At 54.3% G+C, this 14,686-nt stretch overlaps 1 protein-coding gene across 7 annotated transcripts in view; it reads left to right on the top strand.

Moving 5' to 3' along the window:
* The window catches only part of ARAP1 (ArfGAP with RhoGAP domain, ankyrin repeat and PH domain 1), a 61,274-nt gene that overhangs the window by 25,082 nt on the left and 21,506 nt on the right, over window positions 1-14,686 (top strand). For 4 of the 7 annotated variants that reach the window (XM_061149520.1, XM_061149531.1, XM_061149519.1 and 1 more), the window contains exons 4-11: window positions 9,508-9,677; window positions 10,252-10,319; window positions 10,876-11,006; window positions 11,148-11,303; window positions 11,826-11,895; window positions 12,179-12,299; window positions 12,725-12,927; window positions 13,324-13,472. In XM_061149520.1, coding sequence (XP_061005503.1) covers window positions 9,508-9,677; window positions 10,252-10,319; window positions 10,876-11,006; window positions 11,148-11,303; window positions 11,826-11,895; window positions 12,179-12,299; window positions 12,725-12,927; window positions 13,324-13,472 — 1,068 coding nt within the window. Of the gene's footprint in view, window positions 1-805; window positions 1,147-9,507; window positions 9,678-10,251; window positions 10,320-10,875; window positions 11,007-11,147; window positions 11,304-11,825; window positions 11,896-12,178; window positions 12,300-12,724; window positions 12,928-13,323; window positions 13,473-14,686 lie in introns of those variants that run through there. The other 3 variants (XM_061149538.1, XM_061149546.1, XM_061149552.1) reach the window with 2 other exon arrangements.

The following is a 14,686-nucleotide window of genomic DNA, read 5'->3' as shown; positions in this document are numbered from 1 at the left end:
GCAAGGATGAGGTCTCTTCCCCTCTGCCTCAGCTGGGTCAGGACTCTCAGAAGCAGGTTCACTATTTGCCTGGCCTAGGAGGACCCTATTTGACCCCCAAAGGGTCTGCACCCCCACCATCACTTAAGCCTGTAATAGATAACTAACTGATAAGTCCAGAGACACTGAGAAACTTGTTCAAAGTCACACAGCCCAGCGTAGGGGAAGGCAGTGTTCAAACTCTGCCTGTTGGCCTGGGACTGTCTACTCAGCTTCAGGTGTCATAGATGTGAACCCTCTGAGCCCGCTTCCCTGAGCGTGGCAGAGAGGTCATTTCTGACCCTGGGTCACTCTGCAGAGCCTCCCCTAGCCTGCTCTGGGCCTCCGTGTTCTACTCCAATACCTGGATGTCTGGAGAAACCTGAGAAGAGGGAGGATTTGCCCAGAGTGGGCAGCAGCCAGCTGGAGTCACATCGCAAGGCCTCCCACCTGTGCCCTCGCCCCTCTGCAGTCCAGCCAATCCCTGGGCTTCCTGAAGACTGATCACTTGTTGCTAGGGCAGAACTTGCTCTCTTCAGAGAACCTCTTTCCTAGCTTCTCTGGGCCTTCTTGTGTGAGTGGGGAGGGGCCAGCCAGAGTGTCCACTCTGGAAGGCTCTGCTCGATGTCACTGGGGTTGGTTGTCCACCCGCTTCAGCTTCGGGAGGGGGGAGCCAGCCTGGGGGCGGAGAGGAAGTGTCTGCCCCAGGGGATTCTGGGTGACTTTTCTCTGTCTCAGTCGTGTTTTCAGGAAGTGTGTGCGTTGGCCAGGGCTGCAGGGGGCGGGGGGAGGCGGAGAGCAGGAAGCTAGAGGAGACCAAAGCTGGCTTCAGACACAGACACACACGTACACGTACACACACTCACTCTCCCAGACAGACTCACAGTTACACACAGAAACACACACTCAGACAAGTGATCACAAACACTCCGACACAAATCACGGGATTGCAGAGCCATACCTGGAGCCAGACGTGGCCTCAGGCACGCCCAGGGAGCGGGGCCGGGCTGTCTGCGAGCCCAGCCTCGGTCGGACACAGGCTGAGCAGTCAGGTACACGGCGCACACCGGGCCCAGCAGGCCAGAACCACGGGAGCTCTTGGGCCCCGGATCCAGAGGGCGTCTGAGGGTGAGCAAGGGGCCGCTGTGGGCTGGGGTGTCGGCTGAGGGAAGGGGGCAGTCTCCTCCTACGGGCCTGGTAGGGCAGGAATCCCAGTCTGTCTGTCTCGCCTCTCCACAGGTTAGGTTTTCTGTGCTGCTCTCCTCCCCCTCCCTTTTTACTCTCAGACTTCCCTCTCTTCTTTCACTTTCTGTACATTTTCTGTTTTTCTCCTGCCCTTTCCTTTTCTCCCCTCTCTCTTCCCCACTTCTGCCCTGGGCTTTCCACATCTCCATCTCACCCTAAACATCTCTCCTGGGTTTGTTGGGAGCCCCTGGGGCCTGTCTCCTGCGCTGTACGGACTGCTCCTCTGTGGGGTCTCTGCCCTAAAGAGATCTGGTGCTGATCTTACTTCTGGCTGTCTGCACCCCCCTGAGGATTCCCTTCAGAGGCTTAGGTGACTTATCTCAGGGTCAAGTTCAAGGGTGCTGTAGCTCTGGCAGCTCACCTACCCAAGCCCTCTTGCCCTACCCCCATCCAGGCGATAGGGAGACTTGCCAAGGGCTGACCCTTAGTTGGTGTCTTCCTACCCCTTCTTCCTGGTGGTATGGTGGGTGTGCCTTTGTTATTGGGGGAATCCCCCCAATTGCTGTGACCCATAATGAACTCAGTAACCCTGTACTTGGGCCACTGGGGGCATAGAGATTCCTCTAAGCAGATTCTGTCTGTGTGCCTGGCCCACCCCTGCACCCTTGGCTTATCTTTCCATAGGGCCCAGCAAACACCTGCACCTTCTCCTCTGGCCAGGCCAGCCCAGGGATGGGGGAGAGGGGCTAGTACAGTCGTGCGCTCCCTGAGGGGTGAACTTCCTCCCCCAACTGCCTTCACAAGCCAGCACTGGGTCAAGCCTGGGAGGCATGAAGAGCTGCCATAGGAGACCTGGGCCTCAGCCCTTTGCTACCCACAACAGCAGGGCGCCCAACTGTGAGCTTGGAGGAGGGAGCAGTTGGGTGGACTTCCTGAAGGAGGAGGCGTGTCCTGAGCACAGGAGAGTTGATGATCTGGGTCATCATGAGGATTAAATGAAAAAAAAAAAAAAAGACTCAGAACGCCTGGCACAAAGGGCATACTTAGCCAGTGGTAGTTATATTGTTCCAAGGGGATGTGCAAAGAGCTGGGTGAAACCTTGGTTTTGAAGGTGGGTGCCAGGTCAGTCGGGCACTTTGGAGAGATGGAGAGCTGCTGACCTCCAGTATTCAGTACGTGAGTTGGGTGGTGGTCGTTCATTCCCTGAAAACGCAGTCACCGAAGCCACCTCTGGGTGAGGTGATGCTGTGGCATGGGAAGGGATTGACTTGAGAGGACTCACAGCTTATGCAGAAGCTGAGAGGCGTCCCACAGACATCACGTCTAAGGAGTGAGACCTTGGGAGGGCTTTCTCTGCTGTGGCTTAGGCGGAAGTAAATAGAACAGAACCCGGAAAGTGCTAGAAGAGCTGAGCCTTGGGCCTCATGATGGAGAAGGAAGGACAAGGGCAGCTGTGGAGGAAGAAAAAGGCATAAGGATAAGGCCTGGGCCCTGAGGAGGATGAGGAAGTGGGCAGTTGGGAAAGTCTGCCCCCGTGGGTAGAGGAGGTCAGGAGAGGAGGCTGACGTGTCCAAACCGTAATCTGACCCCACCTCTTGGCCTTGCTGGTGAAAGTCCAGGGGCTGGTTTGGGCTGGGTCCCTCCAAGGCCTATGTGACCCTTTAGGGGGAAGGTCCTGACTCAGGACGGGTTGTAGACTTGGGTCCTTGGTCCTCTGAGGTCAGTACAGCAAAGCAGACAATGACAGATACAACTATACTGAGTGCTCAGAAGTCTGAAGGCTAGAGAAGCCTCAAGGAGACCCCAACCCAGCCAGGGATATGAAAGGAGGCGCAGAGTGGAGGGAAAGGATGTATGACTTGCACCTTTGGAAGGAAGAGTAGGAGGTGGCCTGGCAGGGAGCTGTGTTCCTGGTGGAAGGAACAGCATGGGCAAAAGCCTGCAAGTCTGCATTTATAGAAAGCAGCTCAACTCAGGATGGCTGGAGTGTGAGTGGGGGATCAGTTCCAGGCCAGCCTGAAATAAATATTCAGACTGGCCCGTCCTGCATCCTGGCCCATCTGCCTGTGGGGTGACTGAGAGCCAGGGGCCACCCTGGAGGAGGGGCCATGAAGCAGGTTCCTGGTTTAGCCTGTGGGGCCTGGACCTCCTGCAGGGTGGCCTTGTGGCCTCACCCAGCCAGGGTGAGAAAGTTGTGTTGATGACTTGTGACCATGGCTCTCTACTGGTTATCAGCAAGCTCGGAAGTAGATCAGAGGGGAACCTGAGGCTTAGAGGTGAAGTGACATGCTTTGTGACGACACAGACCGATGAATGGTTCAGCTGGTTTGGAGGCCCAGAGCTGCCTGGCTGCCAAGCTCTGTCTCTTACCTACAGTGACCACATGTCTCATTTCGTCCAGGATAGGCCCACTTGCACCTGTGGCCTGACATAGTTATTAATAGTGATTCTTTTGGGACTTCCTGGTGGCCCAGTGGGTAAGATTCTGCACTTGTCCACAATGCAGGAGGCACGGGTTCAATCCCTGGTCAGGGAACTAAGATCCCACATGCTGCAAAAAAAAAAAAAAAGATGCCTCTTTTAACTCTTGGAAATGTTACCATTTATATGATTAATTACATGGTCACCCTATCCCTCTGTTCTTACCCATTTTGGCTTGGGACCCTCACATGTCCTCTAACCCATAGATACATAAGGTTGGCTGTGTGTATTTGCTGTAACCCAGTAAAACAAACCTTCTTAGGCTAAGGGCCCAGGCTGGGGTGGTCCCTGCCCTAGGGTGCCCAGCCTTGCTCTGGGCATAATGTGGAGAGCAGATGGGTCCATATGCCACTTGGATAAAGAAGAAAGGGGCTGAAGGAGCAGAGGGGCTAGGAATGAGGGGCAGGCTGAGAGCAGCTCTACGTGGGCATCTCGGAGGCTACCCAGAGGAGGCCTATTGAGCCGTGTTTGGAGGTACAGACAGGCTTTTCACAAGCTGAGATGTAGGGAGCCGGCCCGGAGATTTAGGCAGGAAGAAGTGGTGTGAGCAGAGGCTTGGAGGCAGGGCTCCTGAGTCCATTCCCAGGCCTGGGACTGATCTTCCGGTCTTGTGGGGTCAGGGGTCAGTGGGAGCACCCCAGCTGGGCTTCAGCTGCAGATTGGAGCTGGGGCTGCTCTAAGGGGTGCAGGCACTGAGTGGTCAGGACTCAGCTGGTTTTCGGTCACTCTGTGGGCACTGCCCTGTCCCCTGGGATTTCCCACATCTGTGCCTTCCTGATACCACTTCTCCTTTCCTGGTCTTGGCCCTGACTCAGCATGGCCCTGGTCCCCCGTGGTAGGCAGGAAGGGGGGATCAGCCAGGAGGCTTCCTGGAAGAGATGTCTAGAATGAGATTGGGAGGCCCGTGGGGTCCCCTTGCTCCGCTTTCTTGGCACACAACCCTTTTCCTGCAGAGACTTTGCTGGGAAAGGAGCCCTTAGCATCTGTTCTTCTCTCCCTTATCACTATGGTAACAGGGCCATCAGAAATGTGATCACATTTCCTTTTGGATGGAACATCAACTCAGAGCTGTGTGGATCCTGAGTTGTAGCCAGTGTGAGGAGGCGGATCTCAGAGAAGCCCTGGGATCCCGGCTGTGGCCTCGTTTGCCCCTGGTGGTTGAGTTTGCAGCTGTGGTGCTTCCTGGGTATACATCCTAGCTGTGGGACCAAGAGCAAATTACTTCCGGCCTCTGTGTCTCCGTTTCCTTATCGATAAAGTTGGGATAGCAAGAAGCTCTCCTTAGGAACCCTTGTGATGAGTAAATGAATGAATCCACTTAAAGCTCCTGGGAAAATACACATACACACATACTTAATAAGAATTAAGTAATCCAGGTCTTCATTTATTAATCCCTGCTGAGTGCTGGGCATACAGTAGTGAAGAAGGAGGGTATGGCACTTGTCTTAGGGAACCCACATCCTGGGGAGCCAGGCCTCAGGAAGGGCAGGTCCCTCACAGATGATCAGGACGGTGGTGGGGAAGGACTGGGGGCCTGAGATGAGAGGGCTGATGCTGCCTGGGTTCTGTGGATGCTCTGTTGCCATCACCTTTGCCTCAGTGCTGGCTGTCAGTCCTGGGGGAGACAGGGAGCCAGGCCGACACAGCCCTGCTTGGCATTGGCAAGGCAGAGGCTGTCCCCCCTGCTCTGAGCCCATCTGATTGGTCTTCATCCAACATCCTAGAGCTCTGCTCTCAGCTGATCGCAGGCCAGGCCTCCAAGGGCCCCTTCGTATTGGAGTCTGGGAAATTGTGTGTGATAGTCTGCTTTGGACTTTAGACTTGACCAGCTGGGAGAGGACACCACAGGTCATGCCCTCGAGCCTGCCTTTTATTTGCTTCCCTCTTGACCTTATTGGCCAACCTGTCCACCTACCTATCTACCCACCCGCCCATCCAACATACTCTTGTTGCTGTCTCAGCCAGGCCCTGTACTAGGTGGGCTGTGGGGATAAAGAGTCAAGATCAAGGCTGCCCTTGCCCTAAAGAGATTCAGGGTGACCTTGGGGAGACAGCCTAGTACAGTGCTCATTGTAGGGGGAGTCTTCGTAGGTCCAGCTAAATTCCTACCCTAGGCCCACTTGGCATCAGATTCTCTGGGAAGTATAGAGAGAGGGAAGAGCTGGCCACGAGGACAGCACTGGGTCTTCCTCTGCTGGGGGTCCTGGCAGTCACTGCCGCCGTCCATACAGCTGTCTGGGAGCCATTCTCTGTGGTCCTCCAGGGGGCAGCTTGGGGGTGGGGGACGAGACTCACAGTGGACAAGTGTGGGAGCCACCCTGGCTTGGAGACCTCTTGCTCCAAGGAGCCAGTATGTCTTCTAAGAGCCTCACAGGTGTGGTTTCAGGTCCCTTGCACAGGCTGTGCCCAGTAACAAGCCACCACACTCTGGGAAGCCCAGAACTCCAGCTTCTCCCCCAGGTCAAGAGGTCACTTACGGTTTCTCCCAGTCCAGGTGCAGTTCTGCACTCAAGCCACTCTTGCCAAAGGTAGTGTTGCCCGGGAGCGTGGCTGACTTAACACCTTTATCAGGTTTCTAGGGAGAAAGAATTTTGTCCATTCTTTATCTATGGAGAGGAAGGAGATAGGCTTCAGGGTGATGTAGAAGTAGCCACCACGTGTCCTAAGAAGCATCCAGACTGTGGAGTCAGGGTGCAGGTCCGGCTTAGATGATAGCACAGTACCTGGCACAAAGGAGGGAGGTACTAAACATCAGGTTACTTGGAATAATTCACCTAAAAGCTCATCACAGAGGATAACATGGGCAGGGCCTAGGGGAGCAGGGAAGGGTCAGGAAAGACTTTGAGAGAAGGGGCATTGAGTGAGAAGTTAAAGGATGAGTAGATCTTAGTGCAAAGAAATAGAGGAAAACAATACATTGGGAAAGACTAGAGATCTCTTCAAGAAAATTAGAGATACCAAGGGAACATTTCATGCAAAGATGGGCACGTTAAAGGACAGAAATGATATGGACCTAACAGAAGAAGAAGATATTAAGATGAGGTGGCCAGAATACACAGAAAAACTATACAAAAATGGTCTTCATGACCCAGATAATCAGGATGGTATAATCACTTACCTGGAGCCAGACATCCTGGAATGTCAAGTCAAGTGGGCCTTAGGAAGCATCACTACGAACAAAGCTAGTGGAGGTAATGGAATTCCAGTTGAGCTATTTCAAATCTTAAAAGATAATGCTGTGAAAGTGCTGCACTCAATATGCCAGCAAATTTGGAAAACTCAACAGTGGCCACAGGACTGGGACACGTCAGTTTTCATTCCAGTCCCAAAGAAAGGTAATGCTAAAGAATGCTCAAACTACTGCACAGTTTCACTCATCTCACTTGCTAGCAAAATTCTCCAAGCCAGGCTTCAATGGTACGTGAACTGTGAACTTCCCGATGTTCAAGCTGGATTTAGAAAAGGCAGAGGAACCAAAGATCAAATTGCCAACATCCGATGGATCATCGAAAAAGCAAGAGAGTTCCAGAAAAACATCTATTTCTGCTTTGTTGACTATGCCAAAGCCTTTGACTGTGTGGATCACAACAAACTGTGGAAAATTCTTAAAGAGATGGGAAAACCAGACCACCTGACCTGCCTCCTGAGAAATCTGTATGCAAGTTAGGAAGCAACAGTTAGAACTGAACATTGAACAACAGACTGGTTCCAAATGGGGAAAGGAGTACATCAAGCTGTATGTTGTCACCCTGCTTATTTAAATTATATGCAGAATACATCATGAGAAACACTGGGCTGGATGAAGCACAAGCTGGAATCAAGATTGCCAGGAGATATATGAATAACCTTAAGTATGCAGATGACATCACCCTTATGGCAGAAAGTGAAAAAGAACTAAACAGACTCTTGATGAAAGTGAAAGAGGAGAGTGAAAAAGTTGGCTTAAAACTCAACATTCAGAAAACGAAGATCATGGCATCTCGTCCCATCACTTCATGGCAAATAGATGGGGAAATAGTGACAGATTTTATTTTTTTGGGCTCCAAAATCACTGCAGATGGTGATTGCAGCCATAAAGTTAAAAGACGCTTACTCCTTCGAAGAAAAGTTATGACCAGCCTACATAGCATATTAAAAAGCAGAGACATTACTTTGCCAACAAATGTCCGTTAGTCAAGGCTATGGTTTTTCCAGTAGTCATGTATGGATGTGAGAATTGGACTATAAAGAAAGCTGAGCACTGAAGAATTGATGCTTTTGAACTGTGGTGTTGGAGAAGACTCTTGAGAGTCCCTTGAACTGCAAGGAGATCCAGCCAGTCCATCCTAGAGGAGATCAGTCCTGAATATTCATTGGAAGGACTGATGCTGAAGCTGAAACTCCAATACTTTGGCTACCTGATGCGAAGAAGTGACTCATTGGAAAAGACCCTAATGCTGGGAAGGATTGAAGGCAGGAGGAGAAGGGGATGACAGAGGATGAGATGGTTAGATGGCATCACCAACTCAATGGACATGAGTTTGAGTAAACTCTGGGAGTTGGTGATGGATAGGGAGGCCTGGCATGCTGCAGTCCATGGGGTTTCAAGAGTTGGACATGACTGAGTGACTGAACTGAACTGAACTGAGATCTCTGATCAGAAACCAGGGAGCAAGGTATTCCTGGAGGAGGCAAGAGCAGGAGCCAAGGCCTGGCATCGTGTTCATGCCCAGCCCTTCCTTGCTTTCTCAGTGGTCACACACTGTCAGCCACTGCCAGGGACACCGAGCAGTGGAGAGGCTGAGATCGTCGGTGGGGAAAGTGGCCCACCACTCTGGTGCTCCTTCTCGGCCCCTGCTGGACACTGGCAGAGATGGCAGTTGGTGCCAGGCTTCCAGGGCTCAGGCACCTGATCCGGCTGGTGTGTGTGTTGGCCCATGACACGCCACCTCTTGGTTAATCCTTCAGCCACCCTGCCACAGTGGTTTGGTAGTCCTCAGTTCACCAAAAAAGAAACTGAGGCTCAGAAAGGCTAGGTGCTTGCCTCAGGGCACACAGGAACTGAGACTGAGGCAAGGCTCAAACCCATGTCTCTGATGCTGAAGCCCTTTGGAGACGCTCAGCCTGCAGGGAGCAGTGTGACCTGTGCTGAAACAGACGGACAGACAGACAGACAGGAGCCTAGTGGCTGTGGGAGCCCAGGCCTTGGAGTCTGGATCCTGGGGCAGGGGTAGCAGAGATGAGAAGCAGGGAGTGTGGTGGGTTCAGATGAGTTTGAGGGGTCTGAGGGCACCCAGAGGATGGTGAATATCCAAGACAAGAAAGAATGTGGTCATGAGCTAGAGATGACGTGTTGCCTCAGGACTTGGTTTCTGAGGCTCTGGTCTGTGCCCTTAGCCTCGATGCCCATTTCAGTCTTGTCTCGTCCATTCTCAGACAAACGCCTTCTTATTCTTAAAAGCTCAGGTCTAGCCTTTCCTGATTCCCTAGGCTGGGAAGCAAACTACCTCCCACCTTCTTCTGGTCTTCAGCCCTGTTTTAGAGTGGAGACCCAGTGGGTACATGTGGCTAAAGGTTAGCACTTTGGGGCCAGTTGACCCTGCCCAGCAGTGCAGGGCTAGCTCATGAAGCCAAGGAAGGCGCCTGCTTTGGGGAGCTTGGAGGGTTTGGGCAGGGGAGTGAGGCAAGGCGGGCTTCTCTCTGAGTGTGTGGAATGAATGAGTTGTGCCGCAGCCCAGGGGAGCTGGGGGCTCGATGAGTTTGAGTCCTGGCCCTGTTGCAGTGTCGCTGACTTGGTGACTCAACCACACTGAGCTTGATGCCCAGCTTTTGGTCTGTTCCCAGCCTTCCCTCCAAGGAAGAGGAACTACTGTCACCACCATCACCGTCCCCTCCCGAACCGGAGCCTGCGGAGTCCCCGGCCACTTTCCCCAGGGGGCCTCCTCAGCCCCCGTCTGCACCTTGCAGCCCCCCAGAGGTCCCTCCGAAGCCCGCCCGCTTGCCCCCGGAGTTTGGTGAGTGCTGTAGCGCAGCATGGGACTCGGGGCGGGCCTGGGCTCAGGGCTGAAGAGTCTATAAGGATACAGGGATCGCGCTCCCCTTTGTCTTGGGCCCTGCCACTGCCCCGCTGTGTGGCCCTGGACAGGTGAGCATCCTTCCCTTCAGCCTCTGAATGAGGACAGCACCCAGCTCTCCAACCGACTGACTGTTAGATGGGGACAGATGGCAGACTTCTTGAGTTACTCATGGTTTAAAGTCTAGGACTGTTTTCCACGGTCATGGGCAGTTTGCTTTTCCTTGGCTTGTCCACTTTTCTTGAGTCTCGATTCTTGTTTTTTTGGGTTTTTTTTAGCCTTTTTAGGGGAGTCCTTGCCTTGACCCCAAGTTAGACCTCCATGTGGTGGCCTGGCCTCTCCTTCGGCTACCCCCTAATGCTGTCCTGTGAAACCTTGAGAGTATAAATAGCACTTCCTGTCCCTTGTGCCTTTTTTTGAAAGCCAGGCCAGAGTGGGGGCAGGGGTCACTCATGGGCTGGGGGAGGCCTGGTTTTTTTGCCTCTGAGTCTCTCTCAGCCGTCTACCTCCCCAGATGACTCTGACTACGATGATGTCCCAGAGGAGGGGCCAAGGGCCCCAGCTGCCATGATGACCAAGAAGGTAGGGCAGGCGGTGGTTAGGGTTTGGGCTGTCTGCCTGTCAGCATGGAGGGTGGGCCACCTGCTGCCTTTCAGACCCTGGGGACCACCCGATAGAGAGTGGGCAGCTGACTCCCTGGAGAGTTCCCTTCCTCTTCTCTGTCCAGCTGTGCAAGGGTCTGGGGGCTCTGGTTTGTGGCTCCAGATCTAGTCTTAAGCTGCATCTTGGATGGCTGTGTGACCCCCTCTCTCCCTCTGTTTTGGGGTGTCTGTCCCTGTGTCTGTCTGTCTCACTTTCTGTGTCCCTGTCTTTCTTGAGTGTTTTAACCTTCCATCCATGTCTTTATCTCTCTATCTTTTCTGTCTTTGTCTCAGACCTGGGCCCCTGCCTGCACTGGTTTTCTCTGTCTGTGTGACCCCATCTCCCTGGGTCCCTGGGTAGTCTGCCGGGGGTTGGGGAGGAGAGGTGGGAGAGGAAATAGAAGTGCCGAGTTGTGTGGGCGCTGGGCCTGGACAGAGTTAGTGGTGTGATCTCGGGCTTGAAGGAGAGCATGACACTGAGTGGGTCTGGGGGGCAGGAGGAGCCCCCAGCGAGTCAAGTCCCACGGGCCGTGCGTGTGGCCAGTCTGCTGAGCGAGGGGGAGGACCTGTCTGGAGACGACCAAGGGGATGAAGATGAAGATGACTATGCCTACGAGCGTGTCCCCAAGTAAGTGTCCACTCCTTTCGGGTGGTTCTCCCAACCCACCACCCTCCTTCCCCACGCCCAGCCCGTTCTCTCCATCTCCTCGGCCCCAGCCCTGTGGGAGTCCCCACTCTGGCCCCCTCATCCCCTCTCTTCTCCCCCCAGTGGTGACTGGCACACGAGCAGCCTGAGCGCATCTTTGCCCAGCAGCCTCCTGACCCCTGAGCTTCCCCCGCACCCCATGGACGGGTTGCCCGTGGGCCCCACCCCGCCCCCACTGGTCATCAAAGCTGGCTGGCTGGACAAGAACCCCCCGCAGGGGTGAGTAAGGCTTGTTGGGTTGTGCTGGTCCTCTGCATGGGATGATCTTAGTCTAGTATATTTGGTATCACGAATCGGACAACCAGAAGGGACAAGGTTATTTGAGCAGGTCTCCCTCTAGGTAGACTGTAACTGCCTATCATCCCCACCAGATTTATGTATTATTACCCTTAAAACTGGGAAGTCCTTTTCCTGGTGGTCCAGTGGGCAAAACTGCACTCCCAAAGCATGGGGGACTGGTTTGATCCATGGTCAGGGAACTAAGAATCCCCCAGGCTGCATGGCATGGCCAAAAACAAAACAAGAGAAACCCCGGGAAGTCCTACTTTGATTCTGATTTCATTCACTCTTGCTGTAGGTAAAGTCCATTTTCTTCTCCATGACCATTTGGGATCCTTCCTGCCTTGGATCTGGCTGTTCCTAACTTTGTATGTTACTGCCAGAAGGGGCTAGGGTGATCCTGGAACTGCTTCCTAATTCCCAGTCCTTTGCTCTGTTGTTGCTCTGCGTCTCCCTCTCCAGATCTTACATCTATCAGAAGCGATGGGTGAGACTGGATGCCAGTCACCTGCGGTACTTCGACAGTAACAAGGTGAGGCCTGTTAGTCCCTGACATGGCCCTGCTCCAGCCTGAACCCTGACATTGGACCCAGGCAGAGTCCCTGCCTAGATGAGTCCTCACCAGAGCTCTATGGACTGTGTCCTCCTGGCCCCAATGGGCCATGGCCTTGGCCCAGGTTGGCATAGGGACTGTCACTGACCACCTGTGGGAGATGGGGCTGCCACCTTCATTTCAGCAGAAGTTGAGGGGATCACAGAGGGGCTGGGCCTCTGTGGGCCTCACCCCCACAGTCTGGCTCCTCCCTCTCCCCTAGGATGCCTACTCAAAGCGCTTTGTCCCCGTGGCCTGCATCTCCCGAGTGGCTGCTATTGGGGACCAAAAGTTCGAAGTGATCACGAACAACCGGACCTTTGCCTTCCGGGCAGAGAGTGATGGTATGGAGTGGGGTGGAGAGAAGACTGGCAGTTCGGCCTGAGAAGTTGGGGAGGAGAACCAGGGAACATCTGCTCCCCCCGTATCAGACCCAGCAAGGAGTCAGCCCTCTGTGAAGTGGGGGAGGGGAGGTCCCCCTCTGACCAGCTTTGTGCTTGAGACACCACTGAGAGTCTTCAGCACCACACATCCCCATTTCAGGGGATACAGGCTCGGAGAGGCCATGTGCCTTGCCCACCCTAAGTGGCACAGCTGGGATCAGAGCCTGAACTGGTCCACATCAGAGAACTTGGAGGTGGACAGAGACAGGAGGGCTAGTCCGGGTGGGCTTTCTGGCAGTGGTGTTGCCTGAGGAGCCTGGTGTGGGGAACCCTGAGGGAATCCCTGCCCGGCTGAGCTTGGGCTTCCCCTTGCCCTTTGCCTGCAGCGGAGCGGAAGGAGTGGATGCAGGCCCTGCAGCAGGCAGTGGCTGAGCAGCGTGCCCGGGCCCGCATGTCTAGCGCTTACCCATTGGGTGTTCAAGGCTCAGAGCCCCATGACCATGCTGGCAGCCTGGAGCTTCGTGGCTTCAAGAATAAACTCTATGTGGCTGTGGTCGGGGACAAAGTTCAGCTTTACAAGAATCTGGAGGTGTGACTAGTCTGCCAGGCTGCTGACCCTCTCCCTTGTTCCCTGCCCACCAAGTGCCTTAGTCCCGCCTTTCACCCACCTGGTCCCTCAGCCCCACCTACTTGGTCCTCAGCCCTCCCCTTGCCCTTTGCCTCTTCTCTTGACTCAGCCCTTTGCCTGCCGCCTTGTCCTGCCACTCGTTCTGACCCCTTCTCCTGCCTGGTCCCTGAGCGTTACCCTCCCATCACCACCCTGGCTCTTGCACCCCGTATTTATTGCAACGTGGCCTCTGATCGAGGTCTGTTTACCGATGCCCAGATTCCTGAACCCTCCCTTACCTCCTTCCTGGGTGCTTTCTAGTCCCTAAAGTCCCACTTCCCCTTCCTCTCTGCCCCCTCCCTGGGTCTTGTGCCCCAGCCCCCAGCCTTGCCCTCACCCCTTCCCACCTACTACCAGGAGTACCACCTGGGCATCGGCATCACCTTCATTGACATGAGCGTGGGCAACGTGAAGGAAGCGGCCGACCGGCGCAGCTTCGACCTTACCACCCCCTACCGCATCTTCAGGTGAGCCTCCCGCCCCTTGCTCACCTGCATCGTCACTCCCTGATCGTATTTTCTTCTTGCATATGGAGGAAGCCACCCCTGCTTCTAGGTTCCTTTGCTCCCCTCTCTTCCCAGCCCTGCCCACCCTGCTGGGCCTTGCCCTTCACTTGCTAACCTGCTCTGATCCCTTCCAAGTAGTCTCATGCCCGTCCCTCTGTCCGTCACTGTCTGCCCTTGCCTGCCACACTGCTCCCATATGGACTTTCTGCACCGCACACTCACCCTGCTGTCCCCTACAGCCTGCCCTGCTCCCCTCACAGGCGCTTGCCTGTCACTGACAGTTGCTTAAGATCAAGGCTGCTCCTCACGCTCTGTCTCGTGCCCATCCTGTGAGCTCCTCCCAGAGCCTCCAGGATGCTACCAGCATGGTTTCCTCTGACCTCAGCTGTCCATCAGTGATCTGTCTCTGTCCTCCCGGACAGAATTGCCCACTCACAGACCTTCAATCACCTCCTCTGAGGCTCTGTGCCATGCCTGGATTCAAATCCTTTGTATCAGTCAGCTCAGCTGCTGTGACAGAATACCACAGACCCCAGATCTTAAACAACAGGTTTATTTTCTCATAGTTCTGGAGGCTGGAAGTCCAAGGTCAAGATGCTGTCAGGGTTAGTTTCTGGCGAGGCCGCTCTTCTGGCTTGTAGGTGGCTTCCTCCTCCTCCCTGGGTCCTCATAGGCCTTTCCTCTGTGCACATGGAGAGAGGGATGTCTGGTGTTCCTTCCTTTCTTTATAAAGAAACCAGTCTTGTCGGGTCAGAGCCCTGCTCTTACAACATTGTTTAGCCTTAATTACCTCCCTTAGTGGCCCTGTTTCTAGATGCAGTCACACTGGGGTTTGAGGTTTCAACCTCCAAACTTCAGGGGGACACAATCAGTGTAACATCTGGGCCCATCAGTGGGTCACTGTGTGACCTGGGCAAATCATGTGACCATTCTGTGTCTCAGTTTCCTTCTCTGTGAGCAGGATCACGGCCGTCTCTGTAAAGCCATTATCTGTCACAGCATCACCATCCCTCCATCGTCATCTTTTTTGCCCTTAGTCAGATCTGCTCTTCCTCCGGTGGCTCTTTCTCCTGAGCTCTAGACCTGCATGTCTAATAGTTCTGTGGACATTCCCCGCTTAGTCCCTCCTCAACTCACTGCTCCTCCCTGGCCCCCATCTCCACCCACGGGGACCC

The sequence above is a fragment of the Dama dama genome, chromosome 1 (assembly GCF_033118175.1).
Source record: "Dama dama isolate Ldn47 chromosome 1, ASM3311817v1, whole genome shotgun sequence".
NCBI lineage: Eukaryota > Metazoa > Chordata > Mammalia > Artiodactyla > Cervidae > Dama > Dama dama.
This window is presented reverse-complemented; position numbering and strand designations above follow the sequence as displayed.